This window comes from Equus quagga, chromosome 15, assembly GCF_021613505.1.
Source record: "Equus quagga isolate Etosha38 chromosome 15, UCLA_HA_Equagga_1.0, whole genome shotgun sequence".
NCBI classification, from domain to species: domain Eukaryota; kingdom Metazoa; phylum Chordata; class Mammalia; order Perissodactyla; family Equidae; genus Equus; species Equus quagga.
Window position 1 is genome coordinate 53,903,287 of NC_060281.1, and position 21,413 is coordinate 53,924,699.

The 21,413-nt window shown below is 37.1% G+C and overlaps 1 protein-coding gene across 1 annotated transcript in view; it reads left to right on the top strand.

The window, feature by feature from the left end:
• Positions 1 to 21,413, top strand: part of LOC124227108 (uncharacterized) — a 444,749-nt gene that overhangs the window by 245,969 nt on the left and 177,367 nt on the right. Inside the window, exons 14-15 of the mRNA XM_046641003.1 lie at positions 872 to 1,135; positions 4,743 to 4,953. Coding sequence (XP_046496959.1) covers positions 872 to 1,135; positions 4,743 to 4,953 — 475 coding nt within the window. The remainder of the gene's footprint in view (positions 1 to 871; positions 1,136 to 4,742; positions 4,954 to 21,413) is intronic.

The window sequence follows — 21,413 nt, forward strand, 5'->3', positions numbered from 1 at the left end:
AATAGTCTTAGACAAGTCCCTATCTTTGCCCATTTATAATTATTCACATCGAATTTTAAAAAGAAACCCAAGACTATACCCTATTTAACAAAATAGATTATTCATGTCTTCCGCTTTGCTAAAGGATTTTTTGGAAAGGCCGAAGAATAGGCTCCATCTCTACATCTGGGGCCCTGAAGGGTGGCTTGGTCGATCTGATAGTTTCGTTCTTCTGTATGCCTAACACTATCTGTTCAGCACTGACAAATTGCTTAGACTGTGACGTGCATTGTAGTGTCAACTGAAATAAACAGAGTAGTCACAAAATTAAATGGGACACTATTTTTCCTTGAGGAGGTGGACCTTGTAATAGCAATTCAAGCTATCATTATGCCTAGGATTTGTTTCTCTGGAATGTGATAGTTTGTTCGACCATTTTTTAAAAAAACATTTCTTCTGTGCAAAGCACTTGTGCTGGGTACATGAATGACACAGAGATGAACAGAAGCCAAGTGAAACTATGACCATGACAAGAGAGAGAAATAGTTCTGCAATAGAGGTCCCAGCTCAGCAGAAAGAACTGAAGGTACAGTTCACCGCATTGGGTAACACATTGCACGTTGGATTCCTAAAGCTCATGAAGTACAGAATCCTGAACTGGCCGTGTCAAACTTGTCACGTTTGGGTCATATTTTCATGGCAATATTGTTGCTCAATTGCCTTGGACTGGAAATATTATTTAAGAAAATACGTTTAATGGTGAGTTTTTAAGGGCAAACAACAGAGGTATAAACCAACTCTACTTAATTCTAAATTATCTACAGGCATCACTGAATATGGCATGTTTCTAAATACAAGCATCCCAATCTTCCCTTGTCTTAATATCTTCTAGGGACTCCCTCCTAAGACAGATGTGAAACCTGGCATGGCTTTCTTGTTTGAACTCTTTCTCCTTCGTGGGAAATATGCGTATCTCGACCAAGTTGTGGGCTGGGCAGCCTTCCCTTTGTGTGATAACAACTTTGATGTATTGGAGGGGAAATTCAAGTGTCCTCTTCTCCGAGGACATTATGACCAGAAATTGGACACTTTCAGGAAAATTGAAGATTTGATTTGCCTGGACTTGGACCACTGGCTGTGCAATCTCTATTTTCAGGTTTGTAGTAGGATTTTGTAAGTGGAAAAAGAATTTAAAGTTTTTCTAGACCTGCCTCTTTCTAGCCTTTAGCTTCTTTTCATGCTATTGAAAATTTCAATAAGTATAAACCTGTAAAAGTAATTACATCTTAATGCTGGTTTCTGATAATGCAGATTAAATTGATGTCTACAAATAAAGAATAAAATTCTAGAGTTAGTGGGAATCTTAGAGATAATTTAATCCAAGCTTCTATGTTGTGAAAGGGTTAGAACAGTCACCCCTATCCCCTGACTCAGTTTACAGTCTTGCTGCTGGAGCACGTGGATCTCATCAGCATGGGGATAGGGCTGTGGCATGTTTCCTTATCAAAAGTACTCATTGAGCTTCTGTTGTGTGTTGGGAGTTGTTTGTTCCCTTTTGTATAAACGAGATGAGAAGTGGGCTCTGCCTTTTGGTTGCTTGTCCTTTTTTCGATGAGACAGACGTGTGTTCATAAAACGATCATCAGTGGCTCACGTTTCCACAGAATATGAGTGGCCATCACAAAGCTCCCTTTGCCATATATATCACTTCAAAGCATGCTGGCTTGTTTACCTCAAAAATTGAAACAAAAAACCAAACAAACACTGGGGCACACACCATTTATTGGAATATATTTGGAATTCAGTTTTCTAACCAAGACTTTTAGCAGAAGTGCCATTGCATAAATTCATTTTAGGCAAACACCATGGAGGATCCAAAAAAGACAATGATAGCACACATTAAGTAGAAAGCATTCCAACACAATTTTACTCTGTATTTTTGTCCTATGTGTCCAAATTTGTTCTTCCTGATAATGATATTTTTCCAGAGTGCCTGCACCATAAAATGCTATGATTTTTTCCCCTTACCTATATGTTTGAATTTTTTTTGGTTTATCTATCTGTCTATTTATCTATCTATCCATCTGATGGAACTATTAAACATGGACATTTCCAGGGAATACATGTAGTTTAGATCAGCAGCCACAAATCTTTCTTGTGTGATGATCTTTTTGTTTCATATTTGTTTTAAGTTGAATTAGCTGGCTGTTTTTTTTAGTTTTAGCTAATTCTTTTATAATGTCTTGCTGAAACATATTTTGGGGGCAATATAGGTATGCTATTAAGAAAATAATGCTTATGTGGATATATGCCTTTCTATTTATTCTGGAAATAGTGCCATCCTACGGTAGATCTGACTGTTCATTAGAAACATGTGTGAAATTTAAAAAATACTACTGCTTGGATTCTGTTCCCAGAGATTTTGACTCAATTGTTTTGGGGTGGGGCCTCAGAAGCTGAAATTTTTACAACTTCTAAGAATTAGAAACACTGATATAAATAAGCTTGAAAAGAAAGACCATTATAAATAAATCCCAGGAAGTTATTGGAAAATCACCCAAATTTTGAAGAAAACTATAAAAAATAACGAAATATTTAGCAAATTGGTGACTTGAATGCTGTACCAAGAGACCAAAATAAATGAAAATGAAAATATAGCCATAAAAGAAAATAAATTTTGGCATAGATTTATTAGCTAATGTGAAAAGTGTCTGTAATTTTTCACTAATTGTTACCTAAAATTCAGTATTCTATAAGTTATGGCATAGAAAATCAGCACTAATTTTGTTTCATAAAAGATAATTTACGTACTACAGGTATTGATCATAAAGAGATATATATCTCTTATGTTCGAGATAAAAATTAAGAAGTGATGTTTAAAATTTACAAGGTCAAGAGAAGTGGCTATTTGGTAAACAGCATTAGAATAATTTGATTTCACTAAAATCTACTGATTTTGAATACGTTACTAAAATTTGCCTCTTTTTTTCTCTGACTTCCTCCTTAAAAAGACCTTGAGGGGCTGGCCCCGTGGCCGAGTGGTTGAGTTTGCGCGCTCCGCTGCAGGCAGCCCAGTGTTTCATTGGTTTGGATCCTGGGCGCGGACATGGCAGTACTTATCAGGCCACGCTGAGGCAGCGTCCCACATGCCACAATTAGAAGGACCCACAACAAAGAACATACAACTATGTACCGGGAGGCTTTGGGGAAAAAAAGGGAAAAAAAAATCTAAAAAAAAAAAGACCTTGATAATATGATTTACCTGCAAAGCTCACTGACCATTATCCATTACAGATGGACATAGTTGTCCACTAACATTCTTGTTTGATAACAGGAATTTTCTCCCTCTGTATATTTCATAGGGTGAGGGTGAGGCTTATTAATGAAAATAGTACCATTTTGCAAGATGTATAATTTTCTGATTATAAGGCGAAATAAATAGGAATGTACACATTTCTCTTTCATAAGGATGAAAACAAAAAAATTCTTGCCTTGGAATCCTATTCTTCTCTTACGCGAAATTCTCAAATATGTGGATTTTTCCAATATGAGTTTTCTCAAATGCAAAAATTTCTGAACAAATAAATGTAAATTTTGAATACTCCTTTTAGAGTTACTCAGAAAAAGAATAACTTGGAATGAGGAAGAGAAAAGATAAATGAAGGAACAGAAAAGAGGTTTTTGCAATGCAGCCTTAGAAGAGATTACAGGAAACAAGTCAAGTCAGATAAATTATGACCATTTCCCTCCTATGGCTGCTGGTGGAAGGAAATTGCCGAAGTCAGAGAGGGGCTGGCGTAGCTGTGACTTCCCGTGTTCTTCCACAGTCTTTCCAGGGATGGAACTCAGGCTGATAACTGAGCGCAAGGGAGGAGTCTGGAGAACCACTCAGATCCAGCCCCACATCACATGTGAAAGAACGGAAGAAGGAAAATTATGCCAGCAAGATAGCCTTTAACATTTCCCAGAAAACCTTTCCTATCAATTCCTCAATTTTCTGAAAATTTCAATTCCTGTGCTTTTTTTCATCAAGTACTTTATTATTAAAATTTTAAACATAGAGAAAAGCTGAAAAAATTGCATAGTGAACATCTATATGTTCACCACTAGATTCTGCAATCTTGTCATTTACTTTTGATCTTAAGATACTATTTCTTGTAGATAGTAAATACTGAATGAATATTTGCTAATTTTTCCCAGTATGAATATTAAATTGTTTCTTGAAGAAGAGACTAAAGAAAATTATAAGGTAGGGGCCGGCCCAGTGGCACAGCAGTTAAATGTGCATGTTCCACTTTGGCGGCCCGGGGTTCGCTGGTTCAGATCCTGTGTGTGGACATGGCACTGCTTGGTAAGCCATGCTGTGGCAGGCATCCCACATATAAAGTGGAGGAAGATGGGGGCACGGATGTTAGCTCAGGGCCAGTCTTCCTCAGCAAAAAGAAGAGGATTGGCAGCAGATGTTAGCTCAGGGCTAATCTTCCTCAAAAAAAAAAGAAAAGAAAATTGTAAGGTCAAACAAAGAAAAGAACTAAGAAACATAAAGAGCAATGGCAATATCTGAAATAATTATGTAAATTTATTAATACAAAAGAAAAATATATTCTTGAAATACAACCAAACCAAAGCAAGTAAAAGATTTGGTAAACTGAATTCATCATTGACTGTTGGGATTTTGCAAAGCGTATCATTGTTTTAGAGAAAAATTAACTGTGTGTGTAATATTTCCAGCAGTTTAGATAACAGATTTATCTCTTTAATAGGTAATTAAACTTCCTCTGTGTTTGGATGATCAAAAAATCCATGTAAGACATATTCAGCTTCCCGCTGAATTGCCAGTTCATTTAATGGCTAAAGCAGAGAAAACAGAATCAGGTGTGAATAATACAGGTGGCCTTTCAGAAAAAGAAACAGAGAAAAACTTTTGTGCATCAATGGATGATGAAGCTAAATCCTCATTACACTCTTCTCAGGGTTAGTGGACTTTTTTTTCAGCATTTTATTTCTAATATTTCAAGTTGTGTTATATTACATAAAAGTGGGAATGAAGTTTTAATTATTAATGTATTTCTTTCCATACTATGCCATTTAAAGAGAATGTAATCATTGATAAGAATGTTAATTTTCATATCACATACTTATTAATTACATAATTAATTATAACATTACTTCATTGAAACACAAGCTTTTCTCCATGGCCTTATTGTTCTAAAAATACTTTCGAGTGTTTTTTTAGGACAATTTGGCTTTTTTTGTTCTTAGTTCTAGATTTTAATCTTGCATGCTCACCAGAGCGGTAGACAAAAAATGACTATGACGGAGAAAATGTTCTCAGAAAAACGTTCTTAAATAATACAGTTTAGTTTATAAGCCTTTGTTTTCAGAGACTGATTTAAGCAAGCACTGAATAAGCAAATAACATTGTTTGAAATAGTCAATGTATAAAAATTTCAACTTACGGAAGAGATATATTAATTATTATTATTATTTTTGCAAAAGAATTATTTCCATTACCAAAAGATTCACGACAAGGTCCTTTACAGGACAGCTCCTCTCACAGTAGTAATAGCATTGTTAGCAGTAGGAGGGGGTGGATTGGCAGTAGCTGCAGTAATAGGAGCAGTCAGAGTATCACCAGCATAGTACTAACACTAGTAACATTACCAGTAATGATAAGTACATGCATTGCATGTTTCTAAGGTACCAGGCATTGCAGTAAGCACTTTCATTTTCATTTTTGAAATTATCAAATATTTTAAACACTCTGTACAGAAAATAACATAATGTGTATCAGTACCCAGTACCCGGCTGTGTCCCTTCTTGCTATTTTGCCATATTGGTTTCATATCTTTTCTTTTTAAAAGTAACATTTTACATGTGATTAAAACTCTCTACGAACTGCTCCATGATTCTGTTCCCGGCTGTCTTAGACTTATTGTTGATGGCTTTCACATATATTTTAATACATTTCCTACATATGTATGTGATTGTAAACAGTATAGAATATCTTTTTTATGTTTCCATAGTTTATAGAAATATGTCATACTTTACATCTACTTCTGAAACTTTATTTTCTCTCAACACTGTCTTTGAAATTTATACACACATACAAATACAAACATATATATATTTCTGGTTTATTGATTTTATTGTTGTATAGAGTTCCTTTGCATGATTGCAAGAAAATTTGTTTATTCTTATTATTTATTTTCAGTTTTACTCTATTGCAAACAGGGCTACAATGATTATTCTTGAAAATGTCTTTCTTATGCACATGGGTGTGAATTTCGCTAGAGTATATCTACCCAGGAGAGGAATCACTGGATGAGAGCACACACTTCCTAAATTTATAGCATAGTGACACATTGCCGTCCGAAGTGGTTGTATCAACTCACTTTCCTAATAGCTGTGTAGAAGAGCCTCTTTGGCTCACATTCTATCAATCCCTGTTATTGTCAGTTTTCCCAATTCAGTTGCAATGAAATGAGATCTTTTTGTCTTGATTAGAATTTCCCTGCAAAAAAGTAAGTTTGAGCATTTTTTTCGTAGACTTCTGTTGACTATTGGGATATTTTCTGCTGTGAATTCCTGTTCCTATTGTTAAAAAAAAAGGAGGGGGGGTGTCCAGCCTGGTGGTGCAGTGGTGGAGTGTGCACATTCTGCTCTGGTGGCCTGGTGTTCGCTGGTTTGGTTCCCGGGTGTGGACATGGCACGGCTTGTCAAGCCATGCTGTGGTAGGCATCCCACATAGAAAGTAGAGGAAGATGGGCATAGATGTGAGCTCAGGGCCAGTCTTCCTCAGCAAAAAGAGGATTGGCAGCAGATGTTAGCTCAGGGCTAATCTTCCTCACAAAGAAAAAAGAGAGAGAAAGAGCTCAAAATAGAGTCTTTTGTCCCCACAACAGTAAACTAAGACTTAATTACAATTTCAGCCTCTCCCAGGCTGAAATGTCCTGATGAGCACTAGTGAGGTAATCTGTGTGATAAGACCTTTGCTGTTCCCCTCCCCCAAAGGAAGATGACCTGGTCTGAACAATCCTTTCTTTTCTTTTGCTAATAACTTCCTTGCCCCTCCCTTCTCCCTACTGAAACTTTCCATTTTGTACAGCTCCTTGGAGTATCTTTCTACTTGCTCGGTGAGATGCTGCTTGATTCATAAATTGCTTAATAAATCAAATTAGATCGTCAAATTTACTTCGTTGAACTTTGTTTTTTAACAGATTTGGTGGCAGCAGCAGGATTCAAAGTGAACTTCCGGCAGCATTTGAGGACATTGAGAAACACAGGTGAGGTGCCCAGAAAGTCCTTTTTGAGTTCACAGTGGTGTTTCTCACCATTTCCAAGGACCCTGGATAAGTTCCTCTCAGTTTGAGCTTTCTCTTTGCATTGGGCTCCTGATCTAATTGGCCTTCCAGTCCAGGGCTTAGTGGGTCAGCTTGAGCTGGCAGATGATTCCATCTGGAACCAGAGTCCCTAGCCCTTGGTTCAGTCCGCAGTTCCCCGGTGTTTGTTTCATCCCTTTTCCCAGTTCTGGTTTGCAGTCCTCTTTTACTGGAGTCTTCTGGTTTAGTCTGTGCTGGGTATTGCTGGAGGTGTACACAGGGCTTTCTATTGACCAGTCCACATCTAAACCTCAGCCCTTGGTTCTGTCCCCAGATTCCAAACTGCTGGTGGCAGCTGCAGTTCTCCATTCATTTTGAATCGGTCTCACTCCCTATTCTTTGAGGTCTGCTCCTACGATCCTTTCCCCAATACCTAGTTCTTTGATTACTGCTGGTGTCCACAGTTCTGTTTCCTTAGTTACTGTTGGTTTCTGTTAATAATGCACATGAGATAAAGGCTATTGCTAAAAGGGAATCTTGAAAGCCAAAAAGCCACAAAAATTGTTAGACATAAGTTTAGTATTTAAGGGCTGTTAGAGTACTTGCCACTTCAAGACTCCTGTGATAGGCTCTTTTAGGTATTAGTTTTGCTCCAGGAAGCCCAAAGGCCTAGCTGAAAGAAATGGGGTCCTTTATATGCAAAGAGTTGAGTGTGCCCCCTTTAGGCAGACTTGCTTATTTTATGTCTGAGAACTGTGATCTCAGAAGCTGTAGATATTTAGAAATAGCCAAAATCTTGCTGAGCTTTTTTTTTTTTGTCTTGAGAGCTTGACTTGATTTCTGTCTGGTTGGGGAACTCCAAAACACAGCCAAATAAAAATGTGAGTTGCACTCCATTTGTGGCTAGGCATGGCTGGACAAAAATGTGAGTTAAACTCCATTTGCAGCCAGGGACCAACCAAACTTCTGCCAGCCCTCAGGGGGAATTGCAATGGCCATTATGGGGAACATTCCAAATAGATAGGATCACTTTAAAAATACATGTGAAAACAAGGCCTCTTCAGAAGTCTCCAAAAGATTTTGAAATTCTGAAATAGCTTCATTGAAAGATCCATTGCAAAAGGCTAAAGAAAAATTAAAGAAATAAAAGCTACCTAAAACAAAAGCTACAACCCAGTTCTTTGGGGATTTGAAAACAACTGTCTTTGTCTTGCATGTCTACCAAATCAGATATGTGGCTCTAAGAGAAATTCAACAGCTCACCTATCTTTATCATCCTCCAAAACTTCCCTAAACATTTCAAAATGCTTGTCGATATTGGGATAGAAACAGAATTATCCTTCTTAAGAATTTGAATTACCATAGACCTCTGATAATAGGCAAATATGCCCCCAAAACTTAGTCTTTGAGAAAAGCTTGAAACCTTCCTCTGTGCCTTTGTAATTTAGATTTTCTACCCCCATCTTCTCTAGGAACTAAGAGCTATTCTTTGAAATGCAAACTTTAGGGAGAAATTTCTCATCAGAAGGGGAAAAAAAAGAGAGGCATTTGGAAGTTGGGCAAATAAAAATTTTCCTCTCCACAGATATTAATAACTATAAGGTACCTGCTTGCATCTATCTGTGAGTGTCTATCTATGTATGCTGTAGATGTGTGATTTTTTTTTTTTTTACCTCTGGATGATATTGTCAAAATTAATTTGTAAAAGAGCTCTATTTAATTGGCTTAAAGAAAATTAAGCATGTATATAAATTAAACTCTCATAAATATAATAAAAACTAGCCCAAATAAATTTCAGGTTCATGTGATCTTGGAAAATATTATGTGTTAAAATTAGTTTAAGTTCTCATGTTTATTTAAAACAGACAGCTTCAGAGTTATCAGCATTAAATATAATGCAGATAAACAACTTTTTCCTATCTGGGTTTACTAGTCAGATTCATGTTATCTCTGTTGCAAAACTTATCAGCAAAAAAAAAAATAACTTAAAATGATAGCTGATTTAGTCTAATGTCTCATGAAGTTTTCAAGGGTAACATAAACATAATTATTGAGAGCAAATGATTTAGATAGATATAAGTCAGATAAGAGTTTATAGATAAACATTTTAGCAACAATTATATTTTATGATATGTCTACTTAGTTTCCCAACTCTCTTTGGTAACTTGAAACATTAGAGTTTTCCTAAGTTAAATTAGATTATGGGAATTCATTGAATGTCTAGATCATTTCTAAATAAGATAAAATACTGAAACATTAATTGCTAAACAAGTCTAAATTTATCTACTTTTGAGCTCCTATTACAGAAGAACTAAAGATATTTGGGTCTGTTAGTAAACATGTTTTATGCCATGCTGAAAAGCATGTCTCTAAAAATAGGAAGTGTTTCTAAAATTTGCCAAGCCACGGAATGCTAACATAAAACACAGTCTACCATTGCTTACTTCTTAGTTTTCACAGGAAATTAAGCCTCCTAAGGGTTAAGAATTCTAATTAATGTATGTAATTAAAGCTACTAGAAAAAATAAGAGAAACAACTCTGTATGCAAGGAAAGTAGGATGTGTTTTTGGTTAAGAGAAGTCATGAGGTATGGAGATGTGTTTTTGTTAAAGGACAAAACAAAAAAACCAACCAAGTAATTTTGTCCTGGTTCTTTCAGAATGGAAAAAAAAAAAAAAGAGAGAGAGAGAGAGAGAAAGAAGGAGAATCTTGACTTGTGCTGATGAGTTTAGAGAAAAGACCATGAGTTTGATTTTGCACTTACTGAGTCTGAGATTCCTATATACATTCAAGTAGTAACATTCTAAAGACCATTGGGAAAATGCACGTGAAGCTCAGGAGAGACACAGAGAGCAGGGAAGGAGAATATGTCCATTAGAGAGGCATAAAGACAGACTCTAGCTGAAATAGCTAAGTGATTGAGTTCAACCAGGGAGAGTGTGTAGAATGACGAAAGTGTTGGGTTGAAGGCACAGCTCAGGGAAACAGCAGTGTTTTGGGAGAAGGATGTTCGACCCCTACGATAATGGCCAGACCCAAAGCCTGCACTGTTTGACTTCCTAGGTGGCATTTGCCTTCCTGTCTTGTTCTGCCTGTTAGCTGGGCAGCACAGAGCTTCATGTTCAACCTCCAGTGATAAATGTTTCTTAAATTGAGACTGGAGTTTTCCAAATCCCCTAGAGATTATTCCTTACTGGGCCAAGTAAAACTCCACTGATGGCTAGGCTCAATTTCTAGAACCTCTACTTCATACCCTAAGAGGCAGGTCCAGTAAAAATTCTAGGCAATATTATCACATCTGACCCATTTCGCTGTGTGTAAACCATTATCATCAGCTAGTGATTACTAAAATACCACCAACTCCAGACAACGAAATATCACTTTATAAGAGTCATTTTTACCTGGAAATGTTATGTTCAAATTTTATATACAGAACTCTGATATATCAAATTATGTCAACTGGCTTTAAGCAAATATTTGTGAAAATAGATTAGAAATGAGATATATATTGAAGCTCGGTAATAAATGCCAATGCTATAAAGCAACTTGATTAAATTGCATTGTTTCTCACATTTGAAAACTTGAATTTGCTTTACTTGTAGCCAGAGAAGACAGGAGATGACCAACATGATGGTCTGGTTTTGGAGGATAAAGAGTAGAGCTAGCTGTCCTCAGTATGCACAACTTTAAGCTGACTTCAAGCATTCTGTGTTGGAATTTAATAGGTTTAAGGTTTTATTTTTTCATTTTACTTTTTATTTTAAATGCAAATATTCTAGATGGATAACAATGGGTGTGCTATTGTCAATATGCTTAGTGTGGACAAGGGGAAGGTGGTGAGGAGAGGGGACAGAATGAGCCTAAGTCACTGCCAGTCTGAGAAAGAGCAGAGAGTTCCATAAAAGGCCGGCCACTGTCAGATTTAGCCTCATTCCAAATTGCTTTGTGGGGTAGCTCTGTTGAGGACATTTGTGGACATTGTGGTTAAGTCTCATTTGCGTCTGCAGGAAAATGACTTTTACCCAACATCTCATCTTTATGTTGAATCAGATTAGTCAGGCCTTCCAAAAGGAGTGTCTGGGATGCCATCATTCTAGGAAATAAATTATTTTAACATTAGTGTAAAATCTGTGTAGCCTGGGAATCTGAAATGTAAAAGGGGAGAAGAAAGTCCACCCTTTTCTGATGATTGAAGATCATCTTCCTAATATAGAATTAGTAAATCAAGAAATAGAAAAGAAATGTTTATGATTTCATTAGATAAAAATATGGAAAACATTGTAGTTCATTTTTTGTTTAAATATCGAGTTCAAATGCCCAGTCAACTCTAAAGCCACTATGTGGGACACTAACAAATGTGCACTTGCAATGTGGATTTCTTTCTTTTCTTTCTCCCCACCAAGGTTTTAGGATTGAGCATGAAGCTAAAAATCTTACTTTAGAATTTTTTAGTTTAATTGAGGTAATATTGGTCTAAAACTTTATATAAATTTCAGGTGTATATCATTAAATTTTGACTTCTGTATAGACTGCATTGTGTTCTCCACTCAAATCTGGTTCCCATCCATCACCATACACACGTGCCCCTTTACTCCTTTCAGCTTCCCCTCACTCCTTCCCCTCTGGTAACCACCAAGCTATTCTCTCTGTTTATGTGTTTGCTTGTTGTTGGTGTTTTCATCTTCCACATATGAGTGAAATCATACAGTATTTGGCTTTCTCCATCTGACTTATTCCATTTAGCATAATACCTTCAAGATCCATTCACGCTGTCACAAATGGCAAAATTTCACCTTCTTTTAAGGCTGAGTAGTATTCCATCTTCTGTATCCATTTATCTGTCAGTGGGCACTTAGGTGTTTCCATGTCTTGGCGATTGTAAACAATGTTGCAATGAACACTGGGTGCATATATATTTTTGATTTTAACATTTTTTTGAATCTCTACTGTTTTCCACAGTGGCTGCACCAATTTACATTTCCACCAGCAGTATGTAAGGGTTCCCTTTTCTCCAAGTCCTCTCTCACACTTGTTATTTCTTGTCTTTTTAAGAATAGCCATTCTGATGGGTATGAGGTGATATCTCCTTGTGGTTTTGATTTGCATTTCTCTAAGTCAGTGATGTTGAACATCTTTTCATGTGCTTATTGGTAAGCTGTATGTCTTTTTTGGAAAAGTGTCTGTCCATGTCCTCTACTCATTTTTTAATCAGGTTGTTTGGTTTTTTGTTGTTGTTGAGTTGCATGAGTTCTTTATATATTTTGGATATTACCCCATATCAGATATATGATTTGCAAGTATTTTCTCCCAGTTGGTGGGTTGTTTTTTCTTTTTGTTGTTGGTTTCTTTGCCCTGCAGAAGGTTTTTAGTTTGATATAGTCCCATTAGTTTATTTTAGCTTTTATTTCCCTCACTGAGGAGACATATCCAAAAAGATATTGCTAAGACTGATGTTCGAGAGTGTACTGCCTATGTTTTCTTCTAGGAAGTTTATGGTTTCAGGTCTTACATTCAAGTTTTTAATCCATTTTGAGTTAATTTTCGTGTATGGTATAAGATAGTGGTCTACTCTCATTCTTTTGCATGTGGCTGTCCAGTTTACCCAACACCATTTATTGAAGAGACTTTCCTTTCTCTATTGGATGTTTTTGGCTTCTTTGTCAAAAATTAGCTGGCCATATACGTGTGGGCTTATGTCTGGCTCTTAATTCTGTTCCATTGATCTGTGTGTCTGTTTTTATGCCAGTACCATGCTAGTTTGATTACTATAGCTTTGTAGTACACTTTGAAATCAGACAGTATAATACCCCCAGCTTCATTCTTTTTTCTCAGGATTGCTTTGGCTATTCAGGGTCTTTTGTTATTACATAAATTTTAGGATTCTTTGTTCTATTTTCGTGAAAAGTGTCATTGAGATTTTGATAGGGATTGCATTGAATCTGTAGATTGCTTTAGGTAATATAGACATTTTAACTATATTAATTCTTCTAATCCATGAATACAGAACATCTTTTCATTTCTTTGTATCTTCTCCAATTTCTTTCAACAATGACTTATAGTTTAGAGACCTGTCAACTCCTTGGCTAGCAGAAAGAGAAATTAAGAAAATAATTCCATTTACAATGCAACAAAGAGAATAAAATACCTAGGAATAAGTTATTTTAGAATTTTTAACTTTTGAGAAAGATGGCTCTGACTTGATAGTGATGATATTTCAGTGATACTGACTTTTTGACCTAGTTTTTGGATACTGAGCAGAAGCTTAGAAGGAAGTACCCTTAGATCATTTTCTACCAGATCATTTTGGATTTCTCGTTTTCCCTCAGGGCACTGTGGCTGTATTTTTCACACCGGCTGTGCTGTGCTCTGAACTTGGATTTTAGGATACTGCTCCCAGTTTCCCTAAAAGGAGGAGAGGTGACACTCCAAGAAACACGAATACTAATATGTGCAAAATGGGAACACCATATACCATGAGAGGAAGAATCTTTCATGCTTTAGGAAAATGCTTTTGGAAAAGGCTGATTATCATTTGCTCTCCTCTGAGCTCAGAGACTGATTCAAGTCTCACATTCAAAGACTGCACAGGGCCTTCTCGCTTCATTTCAGAATAGATTTATACAAAAACAAAACATAAAAATCTTTACGAATATATGTCTCTACTACATTGCTTATATTTATTTATTTTTCTTGGAAGCTTCCTAAACATCTTAGTAGCAGTTAATATCCCCCATGGGTTTGTTTTCTAATATATCAGGGCTGTGATACAGTATGCTGTTTCTGTCACTGATATGTTGCTAAGAGATTTAATAATGGGTAAACAAACACAACATGTGGTAATTCATTTCAAATTAAAAGTTTATTAAACTCTGGCTTGATGGCTTTCTGGCTATTTACAATTAAAGGAGCAAACCTTAGGGAAGGGGTGACCACGTGGTGTGTTCATGGCTGCAATGTTTCTATCTGAAAAATATGTTTATGATCTTCCACAAGCTGTCCCACATTGATAGACTCCATACGGAATCTACTGAGTCTGCTACAGCCCCAAATCATGAAATAGTGACTTTAATGTTCATTTATAAGCATACACATACAAGCACACACTCTCTCCCTCACACACACATACCCTGAGAGGATTCTGAATTTAATCCCAAGGTTGATGTTTTCAGCGGTGATCAGCCTTGCAAATGGGTGGATGCCTAAAGCCAGAAAATATTTATGAAAGGCCAGAAGAAAAGACCCATGATATAACTTTTGGCTTATTACTATCTTTTAGGCTGCTATACTTTTTAGTGGGCAGACCAGGGAAATATTTATTATGCTTGATAATTTTGTTTTGTATGTGCCTACATTGCATGAACAATGGTCTCAGTCGAGGTCTATATGTGTTTTGTGATGCAAAATTCAATTCAGGTGTGTTTGATTGTGTAACCACCATTAACAAAGCACACTGCTAAATGGTATGGTGTTATAAACCAAAACAACCTGCAATCCCGGCCCCCTAGTGCCCACTACTTGGGTAAGTACATGTACACATGTTGAGTAGGTGGGAGGACCTACCGGTGCTCTCTTTACATACAGTAGCAGCAAGCCTTGTGGGAGTGACTTTAAACTTGGAGAAATGAAGCAGATGCATTTGGCTAAATAACAATGATTTAGTTGTTAGGTGAGAGGAACAATGGTGGGAATTTATGCTGTCTGTCAATCAGATTTGCTCTTTAGCTCAGCTGTCTCACGGTGGGATTCCTGGGGAGAGGGGAACTGTGTGGAAACACTGGCCAACCTGCTGAAAGAGAGAACCTGTTCACTGAAATTCTGTAAGACATGGCAATATACTGTATATTAAAGTATGTACAATCTTGTGAGACAAGGAGGTATACTATAGACATATACCATGCTCTATATATTGTCATTCTGTAATCCAGGGTGTTACAGAGGCCACTGTGGGACAAGATAAGTGAGTAGATCATAAACTCATGTGACACATGCTGGTGAATTCTCAGAAACAAATATGTGAGCTTTTGAGGCCAGTTGAAATTTGCCTGAATTTCTTTTTCCTTTTTTTGAGGAAGATTAGCCCTGAACTAACATCCTCTGCCAATCCTCCTCTTTTTGCTGAGGAAGACTGGCCCTGAGCTAATATCTGTGCCCATCTTCCTCTATTTCATATGTGGGACATCTGCCATAGCATGGCTTGATAAGGGGTGAGTAGGTCCATGCCCAGGATCCAAACTGGTGAACCCTGGGCTGCCAAAGTGGAGCACGTGAACTTCACTGCTATACCACTAGGCTGGCCCCCTGAATTTCTTTTTAATGTGACCTCTTTTTAAATCTTATATTGGTATGATCTGCAGAAATATGTGTTAATTTCACAATCTTGTGCTGGGGTTAGAAGAGTAGTTTGGAGTTCAGAAGGCAAGCATAGATGAAAATTCTTTTGGATAAAAGAAACACCATGAGTAAACTTAAGAAGTCAGAATTGATGCGAGATCGGTGAGCCGAGGAGTCGAAAGAAAGATTTCTTAGACCCTCAAGATCTGGCAGTAGTGCACTTTTATTTAGAGAATAGTGTGGAATAGCATGGGGACAGGACCCATGGGCAGGCAGAGCTCCTGCTGCTGCCCTGAGTTGAGGGTTAGGGCTAATTTTATAAGGCATGGGTACGTGACTTATTTTTACTGGAAAAAAAAGAAAAAGATGATGTAAAAAGTCATTAAATGATTTCAGTGCAGATGGGGTCTGGTTATTGTGCGGTCATATAACTTTAGATACGAATCTGGCCATATAGATCGGCATGCAGGTGAGGATGCCCCGGGCTTCTCTCCCTGGGGCAGTCCTAATTCATACCATAAAAAAAGTCCACTGGGTCATATAGTTTGGCATGTAGGCCAGGTCACCTTGGGCTTCTCTAGCTGGGGCAGCCTTAATCCACATCAAGAATGGTACAAAGTATATTTGAGGAACTCTGAGGAGTCGTTGGATTCCAGAATATATATGAGGACTGATTTGGGTGAGGAACACTTTAAGGCAAGAAATCCAGTAAGGAGGCCACTGCATTGGCTCAAAGAAGAGATGGTAAGGGCCCGAGGTAGAATAGTGGCAGTCAGATACAATCAAGAGGGTTCATTCAAGAGACATGTTAAAGTCATGTCAACAGGATTTGTTAAGTGAAGAGTTGTGTCATAATGAAAGACATAAAGATTATAGTCATGAGTATTTCTATCTTAGGTATCTGGGAAAATAGTGTTGCCCTTATCAGAGATGAGATGTCCAAAGGAGCAGTTTTCAGATAAAAGTTAAGTTGGTGTTGGTCAAATAGAGTTTAAACTGTTGGGGAGCTTAAGAAGACTATGACTAGCGTGGAGTGGACAAACGTGGATTTAAAGCTCAGGAAGAACATATGGGTGTCATCTTAGTAGGGGTGGGGGCTAAAACCACAGGAATGGATGAGTTTACCAAGGGAGAGAAGTGGGGAGCAAACTGCAGGAAAACCATAATTTAAGGGACAAATGAGAGAAAAGGATAAAGTAAATCACAAAGGAACAATCTGAAAAAGTAGGAGAAGGAGCAGGAAGTGTAGCATTCTGGAAGCCGTGGGATTTTGAGTCTCAATAAGAGAGAGAGTGGTCACATCAGCAAAACTCTCTGTTGTAGCACTTCTCAAGCTTTAAAGGCATACAGCTCCCCTAAGGATCTTGTTAAAGTGCAAATGCTGATTCAGTAGGTCTGAGACGGGCTGTAGATTCTGCACTTCTCATATGATGCCTATGTTGCTGGTCCATGAACTTTGCTTTGCCTTAGCAAGGCTCTGGAAAGATTGACAAGGATGAAGATGAAAAGATAGTTTGCTTTGACATTAAAGTGATGTTAAAGTGCATTTTGATGCCTTTTGAGAGAATGTGAAATGATCAGAGGAGGGAGGAAGAAAGAGGAAATGAAGGGAGTGCATATAGATGACGTTCTTGAAAACAAGATGAAGGAGAGAGTTTCAAGAGCAGCTTACTGGAGTTACGGGTTGAGGGAGGTTCATTATATTTTTTAGGTTGCATACTTACCCTCACTTTATAAACAAGAGAGGAATATTGGAGGAGGAAAGAAAGAGTACAAGAGAAAGAGGAAAACTGTTGGGATGAATTTCCATAACAAGCAAGATAAATGGGAGAGGTGAGTCCTGGGAAAGAGAAACTATAATTCCTCTGGCATAAGAATAAAAGAGAAAAAAAAAAAGCAATTCGTAAAAATGCAGCATAGATTAAAAAAAAAAAACCCTCCAATGTTTTCTATGTAAGAAAATGTTTAAAAGACTAAGAAACAATAGCAGCTTTTAAAGAAAAAAAATTGTGCAATTTAGGAAAGATAATAAATCACTGAGGACAATGATGTTATTTGGAATTCGAATTTTAAGTGTCTTAATCTTATTAAATATGCTTCTGTCCCCTCTCAAGATAAGCTATTGTGTTCACAGTTGCTGTAGGTTTTGGCTTGGAGATAAAATAGGGGTGCAGAAATAAGGCTCTGAGACCTTCTGGAAAGGCTGAGCCATCCAAGCATAGAAAAGCACTTCCTTAGAGAGAGCATAAGACAATTCTGGCACTCATTTTTTTATCTGACGTTATTAAGAAAGATTGGGACCAAGATTTATGGCTTGCAGATGGGTCAGTGATACAGGGGTCAAATATATGCTCTCTTGGGCTCCCATTAGAATGGTACCATGTATCCAGGAAGCCCAATTCAAAGAACCTTTGAAATAACATATCGCAACTCTGGTATCTGATGACTTTCTGCTTCAGCCTATCATCCTGTATGGGTGTTCCATGTGTGCCATATTCCTTTGTGACTAGGCCACTCATCTATCTTTGCAAGATACTTCTTTGGGAGTATAGATATTGGATGAGGCCTTGGTCTCTTTTTTACTAGAGCTTCCTCATCAATGCTTATAATATAAATACTATCATATATAAAAGGAAACAAGAGCCACTATTGATTATTGCGTTATGTTCCACATATATTGAAATTAATTAACATTATGTGGACTTTTCAGTATAAAACAGACCACCTAAGCCTAACTGATTTATAAAAGGTTAAGTCCCACTGAAAATCAACCAAATATTAATAAATTCTGAAAGAAGTCTATTCATACTTAAATATAAATTTGCTTGTATCTGTGGTTTAACAAATTTAATAAAACAATGGTCGGAGTGTATGCTCTGCAGCCTCATCAGCACTTAGTATTGTCAGTTTTTAAAAAAATCATTCTAAGTTGTATTCAAATTACATTTGAAGTCATGATTTCAATTTTTATTTCATTAATGGCTAAAGTTATTGAACATCTTTATTTGTACTTATTTGCCACCCATGTATAATTTTTGGTGAAGTATCTATTCAAGTCTTTTGCTCATTTTTAAACTGGGTTGTTTGTTTTTTTTACTGTTAAGTTTTGAGAGTTCTTTATACAGTCTGTATAAAATCCTTATTGGTTACACGGTTTGCAAATGCTTTCCACCTGTCTGTATTTTGCCTTTTTCGTTTCTTAACAGTGTCTTTCATGGAGCAAAAGTTTTGAATTTCGATAAAGCTCAGTTTATCAATTTTTAAATGAACTGTGCTTTTGGTATCACGTCTATAAACTCTTTGCCTAACCCTAGGTCACAAGATTTTCTCTTATGTTTTCTTCTGAATGTTTTATAGTTTTACATTTTTCATTTAGATCGACGAACCATTTGGAGTTAGTTTTTGAGTAAGGTGTGACGTTAAGGTTGAGGTTTTTTGTTTTTATATATGAATGTCCAGCTGTTCTAACACCATTTATTGAAAAGGCTATTCTTGCACTACTGATTTGCATCTGCACCTTTGTCAAAAATCAGTTGGCCATACATGTGTGGTTCCTTTTTAGTGACTTATTTGGTGGGCTGGTGAGAGGGCTTTGCCCAGCGTATACTGCTATGCCCAACTAAGCCGTGTACTAAAGGCAGAATGGAGAGCAAATTAGCAGCAGTGGGAGCAGAAGCACAGATGGAGAGGAGATGAAGGCCCATCTTACTGGAACTCAGAAAAGGGAGTCATGGTCACTGGAGTAGTGTGTTCATTCATTGAGCCCTACTGTGTAAGAGTGAGAGCGTGAGTATCTGTGGCCAGTTTTAGACAGGTAACTGCATTGTGTTCCCTGAAGTCCTTAGGCCACCATTCCCTCATGTGTAAGACAAAGAAAGGAAGTGTTCAGATGCTATTAACTATTCCAGGCTATAGTGATATATACTTTTCGTTAGTAATTTGTCGGTCAGTTCTTACCTTGTTTCTATGGAAGAGGTATCAATGTGATATTTGAAAATAGTACACATGACTGCTTTTTACGTTAGAATTGAATTTGTGGCGAGACTGTCCCAAATAATTTCCTGTTATGTGTAGCTCTAATCACTTTCAGAAAGCTTTTAAGGAATAAGTACTTCTATAAAATATGTCTGAGATTTTAAGAATTTGGAGAGACCACTTCAGAGTAACCATTTGGTGAAATGTTGAAGCAATTTTCAGACATGGCATTTTGTTTTCTTAGATTTCCTGATTTTCGAACAACCTAAGTGGATCTGAGTTGGTTATCTGAGTGCAAAACTGAACCTTAGGGAACCACAGTGTATTTCAAAGCGATTAGTCTGCATAAAAAGTGAATTACCTGCAATTTTTAAGTGCCTTTATTTAATATATCATGGAAATGCTTCAAAATATTTTAAAATAATTTAAATGATTTTTTAAAGCATCAAGTGGTTAATCTAAATTCTTCCTTCCTTCCTTCCTTGCTTCTTTCAGATCAATGAAGTTGTCTTCTTATAATTTTATCTACAAACTGACTAAGAGTTCCAATACCTGCAACATTAAACTCGCCAAATTGAGGCTCAGCTGGGAAAACTCCACATAGATGTTCATTGGCGATGTAATAAGGATTGTACCATTAACAGATTTCTTTAAAAAAAATTATAAATTTTTTAAGCTTTGTCTCATTTTGCGAGCTTCTTCACCATCCATTACCATTAATTCCAACAATAGTTTCTCGTTTGATCCACTTCAATCGCAAAGTCATTTCAGAAAACCGCTGGAATTGAGAAAGCTTTAAACAGCCGTGCAGGTCTTTAATTGTGAATTAGTTTTGACAGGACTGCGATGCAGAGTCCTGCTTGCTTCCAGCGAGATGCTAGCTGACAGCCCCTCACCGCTCCAGGAGCAAAGGAACATGTGGAAGGAATTGTCCTTTTACATTTCACAGCTTGTCATTTCCTCTGCGGGGCAGCCCCTGACCCCTCTGAGAGATCCTGACACACACCAGGGAAGTGTTCCCACTGATGTAAAGGAAGTGGGGAAGCAGTTTAACACCGAGGAAGGAGTGAGGAGGGTGTGTCAAAGGATCTGTGGGACAGAGATGAGACGGGCTTAAAATGTTTCCAGCAGGTTAGAATCTTTGCTGTGTTGTTTCCTTTCATGAGAGAAGACTGAAAAATTATTTGGCAAGATTCAAAACGTTATGGAGGGTTTTAAGCTATCTTTTAAAAATTTCTTTTTTTTTAAGTGGAAGTGGCAATAAAAATGAATGTGTCACACATGAATGATCAAAATAAAGGTTGAGGGAAAAGTGCAAGTATGTGTTTGCTGCCCTATTCGGTATGTTTCTAATTACAGAGTGTGTGTGGATTAGATCGACAACGTCAGATTACAGCTTGTGTTCCCAAGACGTTTTACACCCTCCACATTTTATGTGGTCTCATATATTCATCACAGTTAATTTCTCCTCTGTACCTGTGCTATTAAACAGTGCAGTAAGGAAACATAAAACGGCAATTGGGTTGTATTATCATTCAAACTAGTTTGCCATTCGACATAGACCATTTCAAAACTCTTTGAATTATCAACATTTTGGGAGACACTAATGAAGTCATTTTTGAAAGAACTTTTTATTTTTTTTGAGAACCTTTTTTAGGACACACGCTTTTCTGAATGTGGTCTTTAAAGCAGGGCTAATAAATACTTACTCCCTCACCCGCTCACCCCGATTCACACCTTGGTTAGTGGATGTGCACGTGGATGTGTTCCTTAATCTATGGTGGCAAATATGTTAACAAATGCAA